The sequence below is a fragment of the Camelus dromedarius genome, chromosome 11 (assembly GCF_036321535.1).
Source record: "Camelus dromedarius isolate mCamDro1 chromosome 11, mCamDro1.pat, whole genome shotgun sequence".
NCBI classification, from domain to species: Eukaryota; Metazoa; Chordata; class Mammalia; order Artiodactyla; family Camelidae; genus Camelus; species Camelus dromedarius.
The window spans coordinates 36,057,772-36,078,493 of record NC_087446.1 but is presented as its reverse complement, the minus strand read 5'-3'; the positions used below and the strand labels follow the sequence as shown (position 1 = coordinate 36,078,493).

General features: G+C 37.4%; 2 protein-coding genes across 7 annotated transcripts in view; one reads left to right on the top strand and one right to left on the bottom strand.

The window, feature by feature from the left end:
- WASHC3 (WASH complex subunit 3) overlaps window positions 1-2,192 on the top strand; it is a 44,013-nt gene extending 41,821 nt beyond the window's left edge. For all 4 annotated transcript variants that reach the window (XM_031462927.2, XM_031462925.2, XM_031462924.2 and 1 more), the window contains one exon: window positions 1,959-2,192. In XM_031462927.2, the coding sequence (XP_031318787.1) occupies window positions 1,959-2,043 (85 nt within the window). In that variant the 3' untranslated portion in view covers window positions 2,044-2,192. The remainder of the gene's footprint in view (window positions 1-1,958) is intronic.
- DRAM1 (DNA damage regulated autophagy modulator 1) overlaps window positions 1-20,722 on the bottom strand; it is a 123,284-nt gene that overhangs the window by 30,861 nt on the left and 71,701 nt on the right. The window lies entirely within an intron of this gene.

The following is a 20,722-nucleotide window of genomic DNA, read 5'->3' as shown; positions in this document are numbered from 1 at the left end:
GTAAATGACTTACAGGTCCCAAATGCAGTGTGCTGCACCATTCCCATTTTTTCCTTTACTCTGAACACTCTCATCCCCAGTTAATCCCTGCCTTTTCTATCTCTAGAAAATTCCTACTCATATCCCAACACCCTTCACAGTGTCTCCACCTCTTCACTGACCAACCCGAGTAGAGTAAATTACCTTTTCTCTTGAAACAAGCATAATTTTGTACAACTCTATTTGTGTGTATCACACTGTATAACAGTAATTTGTTTGCATTTCTGTCTCCCCCACTTAATTATCAGCTTCTTCAGAGCAGGAACTACTTGTTATTCATCTCTGTACCTCCAGCACCTAACACAGTTCCTGGCAAATATTAGGTGCATGATAACAATGAGAACAATAATAATAATAGATAACATTGATCTAAAATACTATGTGCCACATATTACTCAATATAATTTACATTTGGTAATTCATCTTAATCATCACAACAATCCAATCAGTCAGTTGGATACACAGTGGTTAAAAATCTTCCCCAAAGTTGCTCACAGGGAAGCAACAAGGCTAAGATTTGAACCCAAGAAGTCTGGCTCCAAAGTCTGAGTTGTTAACCACTATGCTATGTAACATCACATATATTAAAAAGTGGTTACACACATAAACTAATTTTATAATTTCACTCCCTTTTCACTCCCTAAGCTGCTGTTACCCTTTTCTTAAGTAGCATTTATGTTAGGGGAGTTGTGTATATTGTTTTATTTGTTTGAGTTGCCATAGATACTAATATAATTTTGATGTAGTACTCAAATAATTCCCTCAAGTAATTTTTTCCTTTTTATCAAAGTGAGAACAGTAAGAAATTAACTATATCGCTGAAGGAAGTATACTGAGGACAATGTGCCCAATATTTATGCCCACTACTTCCAGAATTCTTGCTTTTGTGGAGAATGATGAAGACTGTTGTCCTGTATTAATATTTTAGGCAGATGGAGTATCAGTCAAAACTTAGAAATGCTGTACCTAGCTTTAAAGTTTTATTATACTAAGTACATGTGACTTCCTTATCAGGGAGAAATAAGTCTCAGAGCTTTTAATTATTAAAACAGAGCCAGATATATTATTCTTCCTTTCCCTCTTAGTTTCCCCCAAAGTATACTTTATTTGCTTAATTTACTTTTTTGGTAAAAGTGAATAGAGGCTGAGTGACAGTTATGCCATGTTAATTAAATGATTTACTGACAAACACTATGGACCTATCTAGTTGACTGTTTTAATGACACCATTAAAATTTCATTTGGTTTATTATAGCACATCTACGCATAGTTGAAATTTAACTATTACCATATCTTCTTGTGCCTAGAGAATCTTCAAATCATTATCAATTCATTCTTCTTATATTCTTTCTCTGACGATAAAACACATAAGCGAAAGCATTCAACAGACATTAAGAACCTTCTTTGACCAGGCATTCTCCCCACAAAATTTCCATATTGCCTGTACTTCTTAACAGCCATTCTTGAACTCTCTTCTGTTTTTAAATTGCTCCCTGCAGCTTTCTTAAACATGAAGTTTTTCTTTTTCTTTCCATCTCTAGCTTTCCTTTCTCTGTACCTCATAGACACTTGGAAGCTGCAAGGATTTAGCACTGGTCATGCCAACCCTCTCAAGATCTCATCTCTGTCTGTAGTTGGGTCTCCATGGTAATAAGAAGCAGAAAGTGCTGAAGAAGCACACTGTGTAAGGACTGGCAAGAGAAAATAGTGCCGTGGCTTGTACAGGAATAACACTTAATCCCCGTGGTGCTGAAGAAGCCAACGAGAAGCATGCTGTGGTGGAGAGTGGGAGACTCAGTTAAGGACACAGACTTGGCAGATTTATTAGCAGCAATATTCTAGGATGAACCTAATTTACAGTTAGTAAGTGCTTTTTTTTCAACTGGAAAAACTGTTAAGATTTTTTTCCTTCTCTTTCAGGAGGCCAGATGCCCCAGTGCCTGATGGTGAAGGTGAAAAAAATACAGAAGAAAGTTCAGATAGTGAATCTTCTTTTAGTGACTAAGCTTAATTTTGATAGCAATTACATATACATGTGTTGGTTCACATTTACATTCTATAATAGAGCCTGAACTCATAGTCATAAAAACATCAAATGGCTACATATCAACCACCAAGTGTTAAAAAAATAAATAAATAAAGCATTTATAATAACCAGGAAGTATGTCTTGTTACCAAAAAAAGAGCCCTGAACTGAAAAACAGAATAGCCTAAATGAAGTGCAATTAGTGTTACAAATACTAAAAGATGGAGTATTTCAGGGATGCAATGAGCATCTAAAATGAAGTCAGTGTGAGTTTAGTGATCAGAAATAGACTTAATGCAAAAAAAGCAAATTTGACTAAGTGAAGGTACTCAATTTTTGTGAATATTTTAGCTTGAAAACATGTACATTTGTATCATAAGAGATTTCTGGCAGAAAGTAATACTGGATTGAAATTTTCTGTGACAACTTGAAAGTTTTTTCATACTTATTGTGAATCTGGAACTTACTGGTAGTATTTATTAGCATATTGAGCTTTTCACAGCTTGACCATCAGTTCACATACCATCAAAATCAGATACTCCTATTTATCATCAGTTAAAAATTGAATTGAAAGTAGTTTCACTGTGGTTCGGAGTGAGCAAGCATTATTGTCATCAACTCTTTTAAATTGCTTTTGCAGAAAAAAAATTAATTTGTACAAGTTTAAAATGCTGTACTCATCACACCTTGCAAGTAATTCTTTATGAGGAATTATTTGCACACAGCCTAGAAAATCTCTAAAATACTTACATGGAAAGACATAAATGCATTTGATTAGTGGTGCTTATCTTTGTTTAGGCCACCTGAAAGTAAACCCTGAGAAAAGGACCTGGGTGTAGGTATGTCATTTGTGAGGTGATCTCAGGAAGCAGAAGTGAGAGAACAGAGAGCAAGAGGGAGAAAATCCATACAAAGGTAGATTATCAAGGTTACCATTTTGGGCTTGAGTGCTCTAAGACCTGAGAGGCTTACAAAATGCCTCCCCAAATTGTCCACCTAATACAGATGGGATAATTTTAACCAATTTCTATATCCCATTAGTTGAGAGTTAATCTCCAAGAAGCTCTAACTACCCCTGCACTTCTAGGCCATGCTTTTTGTGAAAAAAAGAGGCTCGCCCAATGTTGAAAAGAACTTGGAACAGAAAGCAAAAAGATGCATGGCCCACACTTGTGGTGGGATTTCACTCATCAAAAAAGTACAAATTTGAGCTCAGAACTGTCCGGTGCAGCTGTAGCTGACAGCAGAAGTTGACAAGGGGATGTGGTGTGGGGCAAAAGAGGTGTTTGCTGTTATCCACCTCTTGTCTATTCAGAATTGCTTGAGTCCCATGTTATGTCCACTCCATCACCAAGTCTTCCAGATGATGGCCAGCCACAGTTTATGGACAATACACAGGAGAATTAGTGAGACAAGCTATAGTTCCTGTTGGTACAGCTGAACCCAAGACTAAAACTCATATTTATCATCTCCTTCCTCCATAACCCATTTGAGACTTTCCTTGCTCTCTGCCAGAAATTTAGCAGGTTTAGTTTGGTTGCCTGGTAGAGTGACCCAGACCTTCATCCCTTCAGAGATATAGGGCCTTGGTTGGTTTGCCCATTTTAGGCTGTGATTATCACATTTGTCTGTTTGTGGTCTACTATTCACACCTAGAAGCATCAAGAATCACCCCCAATGAATCACCTGAGTTCCAGACACATCCTCGTTTCATTTTGTAGTTATAATCCTAACTCATGTTAACCAACACATTAACTCCTTTGTGTGTGTGTGTGTGTGTGTGTGTGTGTGTGTGCCTGTTGTCCCACAGACACGAGCAGCACAACAGGACCAGTTGGCAGCAGTAGCTTCAGTTCTGTGGAAATCTTACTGTGCTTATGGATAGAAATATGCTAGCTTTTTCCTTTTCTGTCTAGGAATTCAGCAAAGCCTAAGGTGGTTGGGATGGGTAGCACAATTCTGCAGGTCATTGAGAATGGTGGTAAGAAGAACCAGTCTTGTTTCTATCTTCTTGGCATCTAGATCCATGAATTCTAGCAGTTAGGGACATGGAATCACATGCTGGCCTTTGGTACAGTGCATCCTGGAGAACAGTACCCCAACCCTGCAGGCTGTTATCTCTGAGCTGGTATCTAAGTGGACCCTGTAATAGTCCTTCTCATTGTTCTGTTAGATTGACTGCTTCTGGATAATGCTGCATATGGTAGGATCATGTATCCCATAATTCATGTTGCTCTTCATTTACTACAAAATGGTTTCTTGATCTGAGGTAATGTAATGCAGGATACTATGCTGTAATAGGTATTCTGTAGACTGTCAATTAGTAATGATGTCAGAGATACTGCTGGAAGGGAGGGCAAGCCCTATTAAGAATAGAAATTAATTGCAATAGGAAAGAATTGCTTCCTCCTTCAAGGTTGAAGGAAATTAATGCAAACAACTTGCTACTAAGTGTCTAATTTATCTCTTGAAGGAGTGTTATAAACTCACTGGTCTCTACTGCTGACAGATCATATATTCAACAGTGACCTAACTAGATCAGCCTCAGAGAAAGCCCAAGCTGTTGGGCCCATGCATAGCCTCCATCTCTGCCACCGTGATTCTTCACTTAGGGGTTTGTTGTGTAAGCCTGGTTGGTCAAGAGCAAGGCTGGCTGAAATCTGAAGGAATCATCCTGACTACTTTGCCTCCTCAGGTGAGTGCTTTCTTATTGACATTCCATGATACAAAAATCTACACACTTCTCCATAACCAAAACACTGTTTATTCTTAACTCGGGCCACATCTTTCTCCATCAGCAGGGATGACCGAGTGCACTGCTTGAAGCTCTGTCCATCAGGAAGATTTTTACCTCAACACTAACCCTTATGGCCATCTATGAGAGGCTGTAATGTGGAAGCAAGCCATTTTTGGCTCATAGCAACATATCAAGCTGGCCCATCTATGAACAAGGCCCACTTTTTCCTCCTCTGTCATCTGGTATGTTAAAATGGCAGAAATAACCTTATTCCTTCACTTCTCCCTGTCTCCATGCCCTTTGCCATAAAATTTTGCCTTGCCTTTCCAATCTGGGTGGAGCATTCTGCCTCACCTTTGGCCTCTGAACTTAGCCATTTGATTTTTCCTTTGGGTCAACAGAATGTTAGTAAACGTAGTCCAAGCAGAGGCTTAAAAAATACTTGGGTGATTGGTCTTGCCTCCTCTTGTACCTTCCCTACTGACTTAAGAACATGACTGAGATAGTCTGACGGAGAATGAGAGGTGTGTGGAGCAGAGCTAAGTTGTTTTAGTCACATAGCAGTCAATCTCAAGATGTGAGCAAGCCCAGCCAATATCAGAAAATCTGCCTAGCCAATTCCCAGCTGGCCTGAATAATAAATGCTCATTGTAGAGTCTCATAAAGATTTTTTTTGGTTTATTACATAGCATTATTATAAAAATAAATACTGATACAACTGACCATAGAGGCTGCCCTGTAGATCACAGGAGTAGCTTGAAAGAGACGCATCAGTGCAAGACAGGTAAATAATATGGAAATCTAGGCTACTTGTCCATGTAATTTACATGTGCCCTCTGCACTTGCTCAGACTTGATCCCAAATATATCATTTCCATCAAATAATGGATTGTTACTATTATCTGACCTTATAATTTGGTGAGCCTAATAACACCTAGCTCATGACAACCAGCTCCAGTTAATCACTTGATGTCATATATGAGCAGATTATCCATTTTTGTTGGTCTCAGAGGCTTGCCAACAAGTGGCAAAATTGAATTCTACTTTAGAAAGGTCACTTTTTGCTGCATGGACCTCACTGAAAGAAACCAAGACTAGAAGCAGGGAGGTATGACTGATCCAAAAGATAAATAATACGATGGTTGAATTAAGGCACTAGCTACAGGGAGAGAGAGAAGACCCATTTGAGAAATGCCTAAAAGTAAATCAGTATGACTTGGTGACCAACTAGATGTGAGATTTAAAGGACAGAGAAATCAAGGATGATGCCAAGGTTTAAGATCATGATGACTAGTTACCATTTACTAAATTAAGGAGTGCAAAAGAAAATAAATTTAGAGTAAATAATAATTCCCTTTGAGACTTATCTTGGACCACTTGTGGACATCCAAGTGAAGCTGTCCAGGAGATAGAGCAAGTCTGGTACCTAGGAGAAAAATCTGGGCTGAAGATATAGTTTTGGTACTATCAGCCTATAGTGGATAGATGAAACCAGGATATGGATGTGATCATGAAGGAAAGCTGAGATGCAGATTTGGAAGAAGGCCAAGGAAGGAACCAGAGGGAAAACACCTAACTCATGGGACAGGTGGAGGAAGAGCAGCCCAGTACAAAGGCTATTAAGACCTAGTCAGAACTAGGAGAAGAGGACCCAGGAAGGATGGCATCACAGAAGTCAATATCAAAGAGCTGTTCAAGTGAGAGGGAACAGCCACCATCAACAAATGCCAGGTATATATGTCCATGAACAACTGAAAAATTGTGCTGAACACTGGAATTTGACACAACATTGTAAAATGATTATAAATCAATAAAAAATGTTAAAAAAAAAAAAAAAAAAACTAGGCCTACCAGCCTAAGAATGAGGAAAAAAAAAAAAAATGCCAGGTAGCACTTACCACACCCCTTTACTTCATTGTTTAACTTTCCTGACAGACTTGAGCTGTGGGAGGGCATCTGTACTTCCTACCATCTTATTTCCAGCTGCAGGTACACAGATACATAATATTTTGTTGAATAAACAAAGATTAAACCTAAAAAACTATTGGATTTGGTAGTAAATAGGTAACTTGGTAACCTTGATGAGAACAATTTTAGAGGAATGATGAGGATGAAGCCATAAAGCAGTGGGTTGAGGTGTAAATGGAATGTGAGAAAAATAGAAGACTCTTTTCAGATGCTTGGTTGAGAAGAGGAAATGATAAAACAACAGCTAGGAGTCAAGAAGGGCAGAAGGGACATGGGAAGGTTTTAGACATCAAGCCTTTTATTTTTTCAGGGATAGTAGATACCTGAACAGGAAAAGAGGAGAATTGGAGGAGCTATGTTCTGAAGGGGGAAGAGACAGAATCTAGAGCTTGAATGGAAGAAAGACATAAACGTGTAAATAGCTGAATAAAATTAAAAGGCTATGAATAGAAACAACTCTGCAAAAACTCCTGTCAGTCATTGCACGATTAGTTGTCAAACAACTGACAGTCAAAAAGGGATCAGCGTCAGGAGAGGAAGAAACCACTTGCATAAGACTGAGAATTTTTTTTTGGAGACTGGAATTTGAGCTGGGTCTTAAAGTGTGTGTTAGGTGGAGAAGATGGAGAAGCGTTCTACATGGACTACTGAAGTGGTATTTTGTAATGATGATGATTTTAAAAAAAAAAGAGAGAGAGAGCCCCTGGATCTTTTTCAAGCCATACTTCAAATTTATCAAACATGGAAATTTTCAGCCATTGTTTCTTTTTTGTTTGTTTTGTTTTGGTGAGGGGAGGTAATTAGGTTTATTTCTTTATTTACTTTTAGAGGAGGTACTTGGGGTTGAACCCAGGACCTCGTGCATGCTAAGCATGCACTCTACCACTGAGCTACACCGTCCCTGCCTCAGCCATTGTTTCTTTTAAATATTTTATCTGTTTTCACTTGCCATTCCTTACCTTCTGGATCTCTTAAGTACACATGTTAGGCTGCTGTTGTCCCACTGTTCACTGATGGTCTATTCATGGTCTCCAGTCTTACAGTCTTTGTGCTTTATTTTGGGTAGTTTCTACTGCATTCTTCAAGTTCGTTGATCTTTTCTTCTTACCATGTCTAATCTGCTGTTAATCTGTGCCCCATCCAGTTCACTTTTCAACTGTAGAAGTTTGACTTGGGTCTTTTTAGGTATCTTCCATTTCTCTCCTTGTCATACTCATGCTTTCCTGTAACTCCTTGAACATATGGGATATATTTATAGTAACTGTTTTAATGTCTTTGTCAACTAATCCCATCATCTGTGTAATTTCTGAGTCTGTTTCTATTGATTTCTTCTCATATTAGAGCTTATATTCCTGCTTCTTTGCATACCTGGTAATTTTTAATTTAATGTCAGACATTGTAAATTTAACTTTTGGGGGTTACTGGATATGTTTGTAATCCTTTAAATACTTTTGGACTTTGCAATAGGATGCAGTTAAATTACTTGGAAACAGTTTGATGTTTTCAAGTCTTGCTCTTAAGCTTTATTTGGTGGGTGCAGAACAGCCTTTAGGGCCAATCTGACCTTTCTGTTGAGGCAGTATGCTTTTGAAGTCTCCTTCAGTTCCTTGTGTGTTTAGAAGTCTTTCTATTCTAATTAGTGGAAAGATAAACTATTACCAGTCCTGTGCATGCTCCAAGGATTGATCTACTGACTCTTTTCCAGTAGTTTCTTCTCCAGTCTTGGTAGTTTCCTCAAATCCATGTACCAATTATTATTCAACTAAAGACTCAGGGGGACCCTCTGTGGATACCTGGAGCACTCTCTCCTTGCAGCTTTCTTCTCTCCAGTACTGTGCCCATGAACTCTAGCTACCTTGGTATTCCTGAACTCTGAACTCTGTCCCTCAACTTAGGAAGATCATCAAAACTGCTTAGGTCCCCTTCCCTGTGCAGTGGTCTGGGAACTCCCCATACAGTAAGCTGAAGCATTCATCAGGTTTGTCTTGGGCTTTTTTCCCCCTTTCTTCCATAGATTTTGACCAATTTTTCAGTTGTTTAAGGAGGGAAGGGTACATGTGGTCCCTGTTATTCTACCGTGACCATAAGTGGAAGTTTAGTGCATCAACCTTAGACCCTTAAAATTTTTTTTTTAATTATTGAAGTGTAGTTGATTTACAATGTTAGTTTCAAATGTACAGCAAAGCAATTCAGTTATACATATATATTTTTGTCTTTTTAGATTCTTTTCCATCATATGTTATTAAAAGAAATTGAATACAACTCCCTGTGCTATACAGTAAGTCCTTGTTGTTTATCCATTTTATATATAGTAATGTGTGTCTGTTAATTCCCAGCCCCTAATTTATCCCTCCCCGCCCTTTCCCCTTTGGTAACCATAGTTTATTTTCTATGTCTGTGAGTCTGTTTTTGGTTTGTAAATAGAATTTATAACTTTTTTTTTTATATTCTACATATAAGTGATATCATATGATATTTGTCTGATTTACTTCATTCAATATGATCATCCTTAGGTGTATCCATGTTGCTGCAAATGGCATTATTTCATTCTTTTTTATGGATGCGTAATATTCCATTGTATATGTGTGTGTGTGTGTGTGTATATATATATATATATATCACATCTTTATCCAGTCATCTGAATAAAGTGTCCATCTATTGATAGACACTTAGGTTACTTCTATGTCTTGGCTATTGTGAATAGTGCTAAGAACATTGGGGTGCATGTGTCTTTTCAAATTATAATTTTCTCTGGGTTTATACCCAGGAGTGGGATTGCTGGGTCATATGGTGAGTCTATTTTTAGTTTTTTAAGGAACCTCCATACTGTCCTACATAGTGGTTGCACCAATTTACATTCCCACTTACAGTGTAGGAGGGTTCCTTTTTCTCCACACCCTCTCCAGCATTTATTATTTGTAGACTTTTTAATGGTGGCCATTCTGACTGGTGTGAGGTGATACCTCACTGTAGTTTTGATTTGCATTTCTCTAATAATTAGCAATACTGAGCATCTTTTCATGTGCCTTTTGGCTGTCTGGGTGTCTTATTTGGAGAAATGTCTATTTACCCATTTTTTGCTTGGGTTTTTTATTTTTTTGATATTAAGCTGTATGAGCTGTTTGTATATTTTGGAAATTAGTCCCTTGTCGAAAACCCTTAAACTAGAACATGAGTTCCTGGAAATTCAGCTAGCACCTAGAGCAGAACCTGGCACATAATAAGCATTCAAGAAATTTTTTAAATGAATGAATTTTTTTTCCTGTTTCTTCCCAACATTGTCCTCAGTGAGGTTTTCCCTTTTAATTCTAACCATTTTTCTAATATGCCAAGAACATTATCAGTTCTCTCCTCTGAAATACTTTTTCTATACTCAACTTGATATGGTTAACATTCATCCATATCATTTCCAAAATGTTTAGGAAAAAAATAAAAGATCCTAAGAGAGGACCTACATAAAATGTAGGTGCCTCTGGTTAACTTAATCTACTGATTACTCCTTGAGTGGAATTTCTAACCAGTTGTATTCCCATCAAATGGTGATCTAATCCAGTAACCTGAATTTTCCTCAGAGGAAATGCTTCATATGCCTCATCTGCCAGAATAATTTAGCCTGGCTCTGGTCTAGCTCTAATTTATGGCCTAAAGACTGGAAAGTACCAAGAAATGGCTAGTATTGGCACAGTGACTCTGTTACTTCCAGGCTACCAGGCTAAGTGCTAAAAAAAAAAAAAAAAAAAAAAAGCCTTGAGTGAAATAATCTCCTAAATTAGAGGATCTGATTTAGGATAAATTAAGTTCAGTCCAAAGCTAATAGCTGTATTAGCACATAGTGGAATGGGCATTTGGGCTTCTTCCATCATTTCTACAGCTGTTCTTCTGTTATCCCTACTATCATGTTTGCCCTTTTGAAAAGTAGAATGACATGACAAGAGTGGAACTACATATATCATTCAAGCACTATGAGAAAAAAAAATCTTTTTTTCCATTTTTTTATAAATCAGATGTGGAATTAAATGGAAACACCTTTTTAAGTGAAAATAATTTTTTGGTAATATATTCTCCCCAAATTAAAGTGGAATATGGTGTAGAGTAAGAATGCCACCTGATAAGCCACAGCATGTGACTTATTGTTACTACTTTTAAAGGGAGCATTTCCCAACTTACTGCCCTTATTCTACATCCATTTTTCACTCTGAAATAATAAATCTGGATCTGTTAAGTCCTAAAAGAAATTGGCACCACTTAAGCCACTTTGCTGACAGTCCCCAGACTCCTAGGGTTTATCGCTAGCAAATTAGATGAGGCCTGGAAGAATGGTAAGTTTGAAAGGGCTTTGAACATTTCTTTTCAGATTTTGATGAAAAGAGCAATGAGACTGTTTATTTAGGCTCACTGTTGAGTCAAAGTTAAGCCACAAATATATTTTCTGATTTTTCTGGGACATAACATGTTAATATTTGAAAATTTTCTTCTGTGTGAGCTATCAAGTCACAAAGCGTTTCTCATATACACTGGCCTCATAATAGCCATACATCTCTAGAAGTGCATGCCTCTCTTCAAACTTCTCCCTTTAGACTGTTGAAACTGAATGGGAAAAAAAAAAAGTGATCTCTTAGAGTTTCTTTACTTTAAGTAAAAGAATTTAGTTATTTTTAAATGTATGGAATATACTACCCAAACAGGGCAGTAAAGCAATGAAAGTGGTAGCAAAACAAAACTCTGTAAAATTAATTTATTAAATAGAAATATAGTTTGATTTTATAGATGAAGATGTGCTGAAACATTTTGACCACAGAACTTGTGAGGTGAAGAAGGGGAGGTAACATGGGAGAGCTGAGTTTAATTTATTTTTCCCTAATTTTATTTGCAGTAGTAATTTGAGGGAAGATTTTTTTCAATGCTGGCTGTAATTGTTAGGCCAAGAGATTTTAGTCTGCATAAGGTTGCAACATTCAGTACACAGGAAAAACAGGACAAATCAAAGTCAAAATAAATTTCTCCTTCTGGAGCTATTAGCTGAGTGAGAACAGCTTGTACACTAATTGCACAGATGAAGTCATTTTCATTGTATCAATATTAAAGTCTTATAAGAATCTTTCAGTTCCATCTTGCTCTGCTATATAATGCCCATGACAGGTATTTAAGAACTGTCTGTTCTGTCCAAAAGGTTCACTGTCTACCAAGTACCATCAGACTGACTATGTACATAGTTAACACCACTCCCAACTGCTTTGAAGCACAGCAGACCCTCCATATGGCAGACACGCCTCAGATTCTCATTCTGCCCTTTGGATTGCATAATTATCATTTAACTTTTGAAAAACAAAATTTCACTTATACTTCAAAGACAGTGAATAAGGTTTTGCTTTTTTAGAAAAAGAGGCCACTTTTATTTAAAAACAAACTTGCTTGCTTCCTAAATGCAAAGAGCCTTGCAAAACATGGTAAAATACTTTACATGATGTCTCAGATCCTTCCTTAAGTTTATTTTCATTGTATAATCAGTTCCATTTGGTGGAGAATCCTTGAGGTTATTTCACATTCTGTTAAATGCTAACACACACCAAATTTATAGAATCATAGGGAGTTGTTGGTGTGAAGAAGGAAGGTTCAGCAAACTTAGGGAAAATTAAGCTAAAATTTCAGTATTATGATCAAATGTTACAATTTCCACTAGCCCACAAGGAAAAAAAACTGAAAGCCCTGCAGTTGAATCCAGGAATGCCCTTTCTGAATAGTTCCTTGCTGTTCACCAATGTGAAAGCAAAATGACCTCTCAAGAACTCTGGTTTGAGAATTTGCAATTGTTGTTTGATGTTCTAATAGAGATATTGGCTCCAACCTCTTTGCAAGAGAGGAATATTTTGCAATAACCTCCTCTTTAGAAAGGTTCAGTCTATTGAAACATGTCAGACTGCAGCTTGCCCTGATATGAAAGTTATTAATATGGGACCTCTTCCCCTCCTTGTCTTTCTTGCCTTTTAATGACCCCAAATAATGAACCCTTTCAAATTTTTATTTAAATAATTTTTCTAATATGTAAACTACACAGAATACCATGACCATTAAAACAGGCTACAGGTGCACTAATCTTCATGGAAAGATTGAAAGGCAGATAAACAATTCTGGACAGTAGACAAGAAAGCATTAACTTGTTTTATACATTTTGAATTTCATCCTAGTGCACATGTTGACAGCTTCCCTACAAGGGAAAAATTCAGAAAAATCAGAGGAGATAGAACTATTTTATTTTTGCAATAGAAAATAACACTGAACTTTCTATAGTAGTTTTGTTCAGCAGAATGATAATATTAGCTACATAAAACTATTTAAAATTTTCTAGTAGCCTTATTTCAAAAGGTAAATGTATTTTAATACATTTTATTTAATCTAATAAATCTAAAATATTATCAACATATAACCAATACAAAAAGTATTCATGAGATATTTTACATTATTTTTCTCACACTGAGTCCTTGAAATCTGGTGTGTATTTTATACTCCCAGAAAATCTGAATTTGAACTAGTTACATTTCAAATGCTTAATAAACACACATGCCTAGTGCCTACCATGATGGACAGAGCAGTCCTATAGAGTGGTACATATTTACTGTATTTAAAAAGAAATAGAGTATCTTCAATGGAGATCTAGTGCAGTTTCCCATTGAACTTTTTAGAAGCTACATTGGACATGACATGTTCCTGTCCAGAATGATAATGCCTCAGGGTGCTCTGTATGCTACATGGAAGAAGATCCACCAGAATCTGGTGATATTTTGCTTCCCTGTGTCTTCTTGTATTAACACGTGCCCCAAGCCAAAGATAAATCTTGACTTCTGGCTATAGCATTAATCTTCTAGTACCCTTCACCCTTCAGGGCATCTAGCCCAGCAACCTACTGCTAAAGCTGACTTTAATCCAAGAGAAGGCTCATCCAGTTCTGTTGGGCCAAACGTTATTGTCAACCTGAACAGCCTGTCAAGTAGCACACACTGAGTATCTGTTACAGGCTATGCACTAGCTTAGTTCATAACCTCATTTACTTGGATTCTCAGTCGCTTTCAGCAGTACCTCAGTAGCATCCTCATCTCTGCCTCTTTTCCTCAATTCTCAAGTCATCCTCCATAGATCCGCCACAGTTGACCTGAATATATCTGATTGTTCTGCCTACCCAGTGCATCTCCTACTGCTAATAAAATGCAAACTTTATTTAGTGTTGCACATGACCGGTCTCTCAGGCTACAACTCTATCTAGTTCCCTGATTGTGTGGCCTCTCATCCATACACTCTCTACACAAGTTCCAGTCAAATGGCTTCTTGCCATCCCCTGACCGTACCATATCATTCTTTCGTGCCAGGTTTATATACACAGTTCCCTTTGCCTAGAACGCACTTTTCCCTCTTGTTTACATGTCAAAATTCTCTTCCATTCTATAAAATCCAAGTTAGTATCCTAGCTTCCCTATTTGTTCTTATTCTGTTGGGGGGCTGCCTGCTAATATGAAAACACTTTTGTTTCTGATGGTTGAAGTCAAGTTCCATCTTCTGTTTGGAGAAAGTTTTCTCACTGTTTTCTTACTGGCTGTCTTATTTCAGATAAGAGCTGCTACTAATTCATGAGCAACCCCAATAATTCTCAAACTTTGCATAGCATTAATGCCTCAGCAGTAAGAATAATCTTGATAAGACAAGGGAAAACCAGTGGGAGTTGTTTTTTTTTTAAGGTGTACATGAAATCTATTTGAAAATAAGATTGAACAATATTTAATATGGTCGTGTCAAGAAGGGACTAAAAATAAGATGTAGACCATTTAACTCCTTTTTGTCAGCTAAGTCCACATAAACACTCATTTTGTGAGTATTTGTTATCCCTGTAGTGTTTTTCAGGGCAGTTTCACATTCATGCTTTTTTCAGCAGAGTTGTCAACAATTCATTCTCACACATGTCAACTCATCACCATTTTTTTTAACCTGTTCTTTTGGACTTCTTGAGTTCTGGAAAGAACATCACTTGGAGTTATACACAACATGTCCTTCTCCATTGCTTCTGACAACAGTTAAGCTGCCAATTCCTCTTACTCTACCTCTGCAGCATCTCTGACAGTCATTCCTTCTCTGCTATTCCCACTGCCCAGATCCTAGTTCAGGCCCACATTGCCTCCCACCTGTACCCTTGGAATCGTTGCCAGCCTGGTTTCCCTTTAGCTCCTAAATTCCAACATTACCAAGATTTCTAAAGCCCAGCTCTAAGCATGTCACCCCCAAGCTCAAAAACCCTCAGTTCCTCCCCATCACCTAATAAATAAAGTCCAAATTCTTTAGCCTGATATTCAAGGCCCACCCATACTCTGACCCCAATATAATGTTATAATATGATCTCCTCCTACTCCTTAGATAAACTACAGCCAAATGTACTAATTGTCCCCTAAATACACCCTGCCCATCCCAGCATCTGGCCTTTGTAGTGTTTATGTTTCTGCTTACTTCTCTAACTTCTTGCTGGTTGGAATATGACCCCCATCCTTCAAGTCCCAGTCAAAACTACTACCTCTACCATGAAGTCCTTCTGGATTTTCCAGCAGGAAATAGTTTTTTGGTCCCTATACACACTTTATTTGTATTTTTGTTATGATTCTTACTATAGTGTACATTGTAAGCTTATTTGTGTGTGTATGTGGGTATCTTATATCTGCTCCCATTAAAAAGTTCATTTCATATAAAGTTCATCATAAATATATAGATGGCTATCCTTCAGCACCTAGCATGTATGTTGCACTTTGTAAACACTCAGTGGTTACTTGTGGAATATATGACTAAATTCCTAATTTATCTGAAAAATGCATTTCCAGAAAGTTTTATTTTCAGACCAGAAAAGTTAAGAAAAGGAATTAAATTTAAGAGGCTTCAGAGCATCTGAACTAGGAGTTCACAACATATGTGTGTGTCTCTTGCACAGTTTAGCCATGGAGACCCTGGCAAGCCTTCACACAGAGACCTTTGCTCTCAATTTGCACACATCTTTAACAATAATAATCATGACAACAGCCACAGTGAGCTTGAGTATTTGATTTCCAAGCTCATTTCAGATGAGAAGCAGCAAATTAGGAGCAGGTAGTGGAAATGGCACAGTCAGTCTCACTGATGCCAGTGTGACTGACAGTCCAGCAGCAAGGGAGGACCCAGAAAAGCTAAAAAACAAAACAAGAATTTTTAAAAAATACACACACACACACAGAAATCTGCAGCCATTTAGAATAGGGACAAACAGTTCTGCATACCTCTGAAGGGCCTGAGAGCTTCCCAGTGTTATAGCATAATACTACTTTTAATGACAACCTTGAGTCATCAAGCTGGATTATGTTTATAATGCACTATTTTAGAAGGCAGGGAAGATTAATATATTGGAAATGTTTCCATCCAAGGTAATTAAAACTCTTAGTGTTTAAAAGGATAAATCCTCAGCCATCTATTAAACTCACTTATCCAGAACAACTCTCTCATTCCTACCCTCAGGCCCTAAAGCCAGGGTTTAATTGTACTTCCTTGCATTGTTTGATTCATTTGCCTCAGAATATTTGTTGGCTCTCAGCATGTAGTTCAATTTTCATTCAGTAAGTTTTATCCCCATTTTATTCGCACAACACTCTATAAGGGCCAATGGAGGAAACAGAAGATTTGAAAAGTGTAGGCCCTGGGCTTGTCTTGGAGATGCTCAAGATCTAGTTGAGATAAGACCTACATCCTTGAACCAACATAAGGACACAATAGAGAGGTGCAAAAAAGTGTATGGTGAAACAAACTTTGTAATGAAAGATCATCTAGGAAAGGACTAAGGCTAATCAAGATTTCTTAGATATGAGCCTCTGAGTCAGAGGTGGAGAATTTGGAGTAAAGAAAACAGCACAAAGAAGAGTGCATACCAGTGGCAAGAAAAAGCAAACTGTGCAGGCAATGGTAAAGCCAGCCTAGGAGACCAGGGCTGAGGGCCCTGCTTGGGAATAGAAAGAAGTTTGAAGCATTTCCACAGTTTTGTACAAATTCTTATCATCTTTCTAAGGTTATGATTAGTCTGCTCAGGCTGCCATAACAAAATACCCTAGACTAGGTGTCTTAAAAAAAGAAATTCATTCTCACAATTCTGGAGGCTGGGAAGTCCAAAATCAAGGTAGTAGACAATTTGGTTTCTGGTGAGAGCTGCTTCCTGGTTCACAAACAACCACATTTTTGCTGTGTCTTCACATGGGGGAGGGAGAGAGTAAGCTCTCCAGTGTCTCTTCCTATAAGGACATTATTCCCATCAAGAAGTCCCCACCCTTATGACCTCATCTAATCTAAGTACCTCCCCAAAGCCCAATCTCCAAAAGTCATCACATTGGAGGTTTGGCCTTAAACATACAAATTTGTCAAGTGTAGGGGGCCTGGGGGTGGGGACTTAGCATTCATTCCATAACAGGTCATATGAATGTAGGTCTCTGCATATTTTGAAGAGCACAAAGAATCAAATTTGATATATCGATTAATACTTTGTCTTCAGTTATGTCATTTTAGTAGAGAATTTATGTAACAGCTAGTGGCAAGCTACAAAGCTGACTTGATTTGCTTTCTCTACCTTCATTTTAATAAATAAATATTACCTTCAGTAAAATCATAGGAAATGTAAAGTTCTTTGGTTAGAAGCTCTGGAAGTATTCTACTTCTAGAAGATATCAGTATGTCTGAAGCTTTGGGTTCTGATAGTTAACAGATTCATGAGTAATTGGGTATAAACAAAGAGTGTGCTGAAACTTTCTACAGCTTGCTAACTGGTAAAGACTGGAGATTTCTCAGTCTGTTAAAATAAGGTTCTAATAAATGTGCTTTTACCTTTCTCACTAGACTGTAAACTCTGGGAGGGTGGGGTACGTGTTTTCTCCAGCATCTTGACCATTACCTACCACAGAAATAGGACTTAGTGTTAAGTGAACAACTGAATAAGTGATTGAATGCAAGACAAGTTAATTTGTTGGCATTTGACTAAAATAAAATCATATATTTCTCAAAATTGACTTAGCCTGAATTGGCTGAGATGCTTATGATGGTGGATCATGCCTTTGTAACATATTAAAAGCAAACCACAAAATCAGAGATTTTAAAGTAATTTTTTCACAGACATGTTCGTTGTAAATCCAATACACATATCCTGCTGAATTGGCTGGTTTGTGTAATTGAGAGCCAATTTCAGCATTCACATGACAATGAAAATCTCAAGCTTAAATGTATTAATATGTTGCCTTGGCAGAACACCAGACCTCTTAATAGCAAAGTATGGAAAGAAAGGATATTAATCTCCAAAGACTTGAATTTGATTTTGAAAATAAACTGATGTTGTTCTTTAAAAGATCATTCATAAGGAGGCATAACTGTGGAGCTGTGGACTATAAAGCAATTTAAATGAAAAATAATCCAAAGGACAGACAACCAAAATTTCAGAATGGTATTTGGTTGGAAGGCCCAGGGATCAATATATTTAAGTGTTTTAGGTCCCGCCTGAGTATCAAATCCTGAATAGCTGCTAACGCACCAATCAGATAACTCCTAATCTAGACATACTTAATAAGTAACTTGCCAAATACATTAGGAAATAAAGCAGAAGAACTGCATAGTCAACCAGTTGGACCCCAGAAAAGGAAACTTCATCATTTCTAGTAGCCATGGCTATCATTTCTTGAGCACATACCAAGTATCTGTCCAGCACTGTCAAATGCCTTACAGATTTACCTAATCCTTACAAAACCAGATGAGGAAAATGTCTTAAAAATAGGTTAAGTAAATTACCCCCAAATCAGCAAGCCTGTAAATGGCAAAGGTGAGGTTTTAGCCTTTGCCATTGACCACTCTGTTTTGTTCCACTGCTCCTCAAAAGATGGGCCTTGAACTGGCAACATCAGCATCACCTGGGAACTCGTCAGAACTCAAAGTCTGGAGATCCACACAGACTTCTGAATCAGAATCACTGGTTGTGGGACCTAGCAATCTGTTTTAACCAGCTCTCCAGGAGATTCTAATGCGCACTGAAGTTTGAGAAGTACATCTCCATTCTGCTCTATTTCTCCAAACTTTAGCAAGTATGTATAGTTCACTTTGCCAGTGCAGTTTCTTACAACACCCAGAAAATTAGTATCACATCCGTTTCTTTGTTTGAACTGAGAAGTCACTAGACTAGCAACGTTAATTCCTACAAATAGAATCTATAAAATGAGCCCCAGGGAAAATAACCCAATGGCATTATCCATCTAAAATATGAATGCGGGCTACAGTGATTGGAATTCTTTCAAGACCTGACTACACATATTGACTCAGGATTAAAACAGTAATCACTTAGTTCGTTATAAGTTTGAACAGATAAAATAGATTTTTAATATAAGCTTAGAAATGACCATCATTTTAATATAAGCTCAGAAATGACCAAGAGGGCAAGAGTAACCAACCAGTGTGCTGTGACAAAAGTGAAATATAATTTATGAAAATGGCAATCAGAATTCCAATCTGTTGCTATGAATGATTGTCTTGCCAAATAATGACATGTATTGACATTGCTGCCGAGCTATCATTGGCATGTTATACAGACACTGAGATTTTCTAAGCAAAGTTACTGGAAGTCATTCAAATATTTATAATGGTGTAATGGGTGAACTGGAGACTTTCTCTTTCAAAAAAAATTTTGTTCCAAACTCCTTGATGAGAAAATATTTGGAATAAAACGCAACAGATTTATATACAGACTTATATGGCCGAAATTGATTTTTGTTTCCTTGGGAATTTAAGAATCTTTTTAATAGTTGAGAGCTGGTGTACAGCTGCAAGAGGTTGGCTTAGTACGGAGCCAATATTTATGCTTTCTTGATAGAACAAATGAGAGTTCTCGCTCTGTTTTCTATCTTACTTATGTTGAAAGCCTGGCAACACTAGGATATGATACTTGCTTCTCCAAAATGTTTCTAAATTGTACACTGTTTTGTATTTAATCTCGAAGCTGCTTTATTTATAATATTACTAAACCTCAAAGAAACCCATATGGTGGAGAAGAATGGAGAAATTTTGTGATATCACTGTTTTATTCTTCTTTAATAGAATTTATGTGAAACTGAAAATCATTCAAGTTTGTGTTTTTATTTTCAAGGAGTGTGTCCATGTCTTGCAACAGGATGGCTTAAGCAGACGGAGTAATTATAGTATGCAGTACGTTTTATGGCTGACATGTAATTCTGCAGAAATCGCTCTTTTTCTGACAGGTATGTGAAGGTTCATATCGATACTTGTTATCTCTGTATTTAAATATAGCAAACCCAGCCTTGAAAAAATGCCAACTACGTTTCCCCAAATTCAGATCCAGCACTATTGTTGCCAACAGCCCCCACTTCTTAATAATTTCTAGGTTCTCTCTAACCTTACTTACTTATTCCTACTGCTTATCATTTGCTTACTATATTGAGGATCTTCTTAGGACCAGTATTATACTTGTGTTTTACCTGGATATTGTGTGTACAAGTACAGTAGTGCTCTGACATATGATTGATAATCACTCAAGCAAATATTATCTGTAACTGCTGAAAATATAGAATTTGTCTGTAGGCAAATTAATTTATGCTTCTTGGACCCTAGGTCTCACCAGCAGAGTTTTGACATCATATGCACCATGTTTTAGCATGCATAGCAGGAATCCAACTGGTCAGTGTGATGTAGTGGTTAAAATCATGGACATTGGTACCAGACAGCCTTGGTTCCAATCCTTGTTCTACTGCTTACTACCTGTGTGACCTTGAAGCAGACAATTTAAGCTTCCTATGTTCCCATTTCTTATGTCATAGAACTGTTGTGTGGATTAACTCAGAGAGTGCTTGGGAAAGTATTTGGTGTCGAGTAGGTGGTCAATGTATGGTAGCCACCATTGATATTCTCTAGGCCCTTTTCA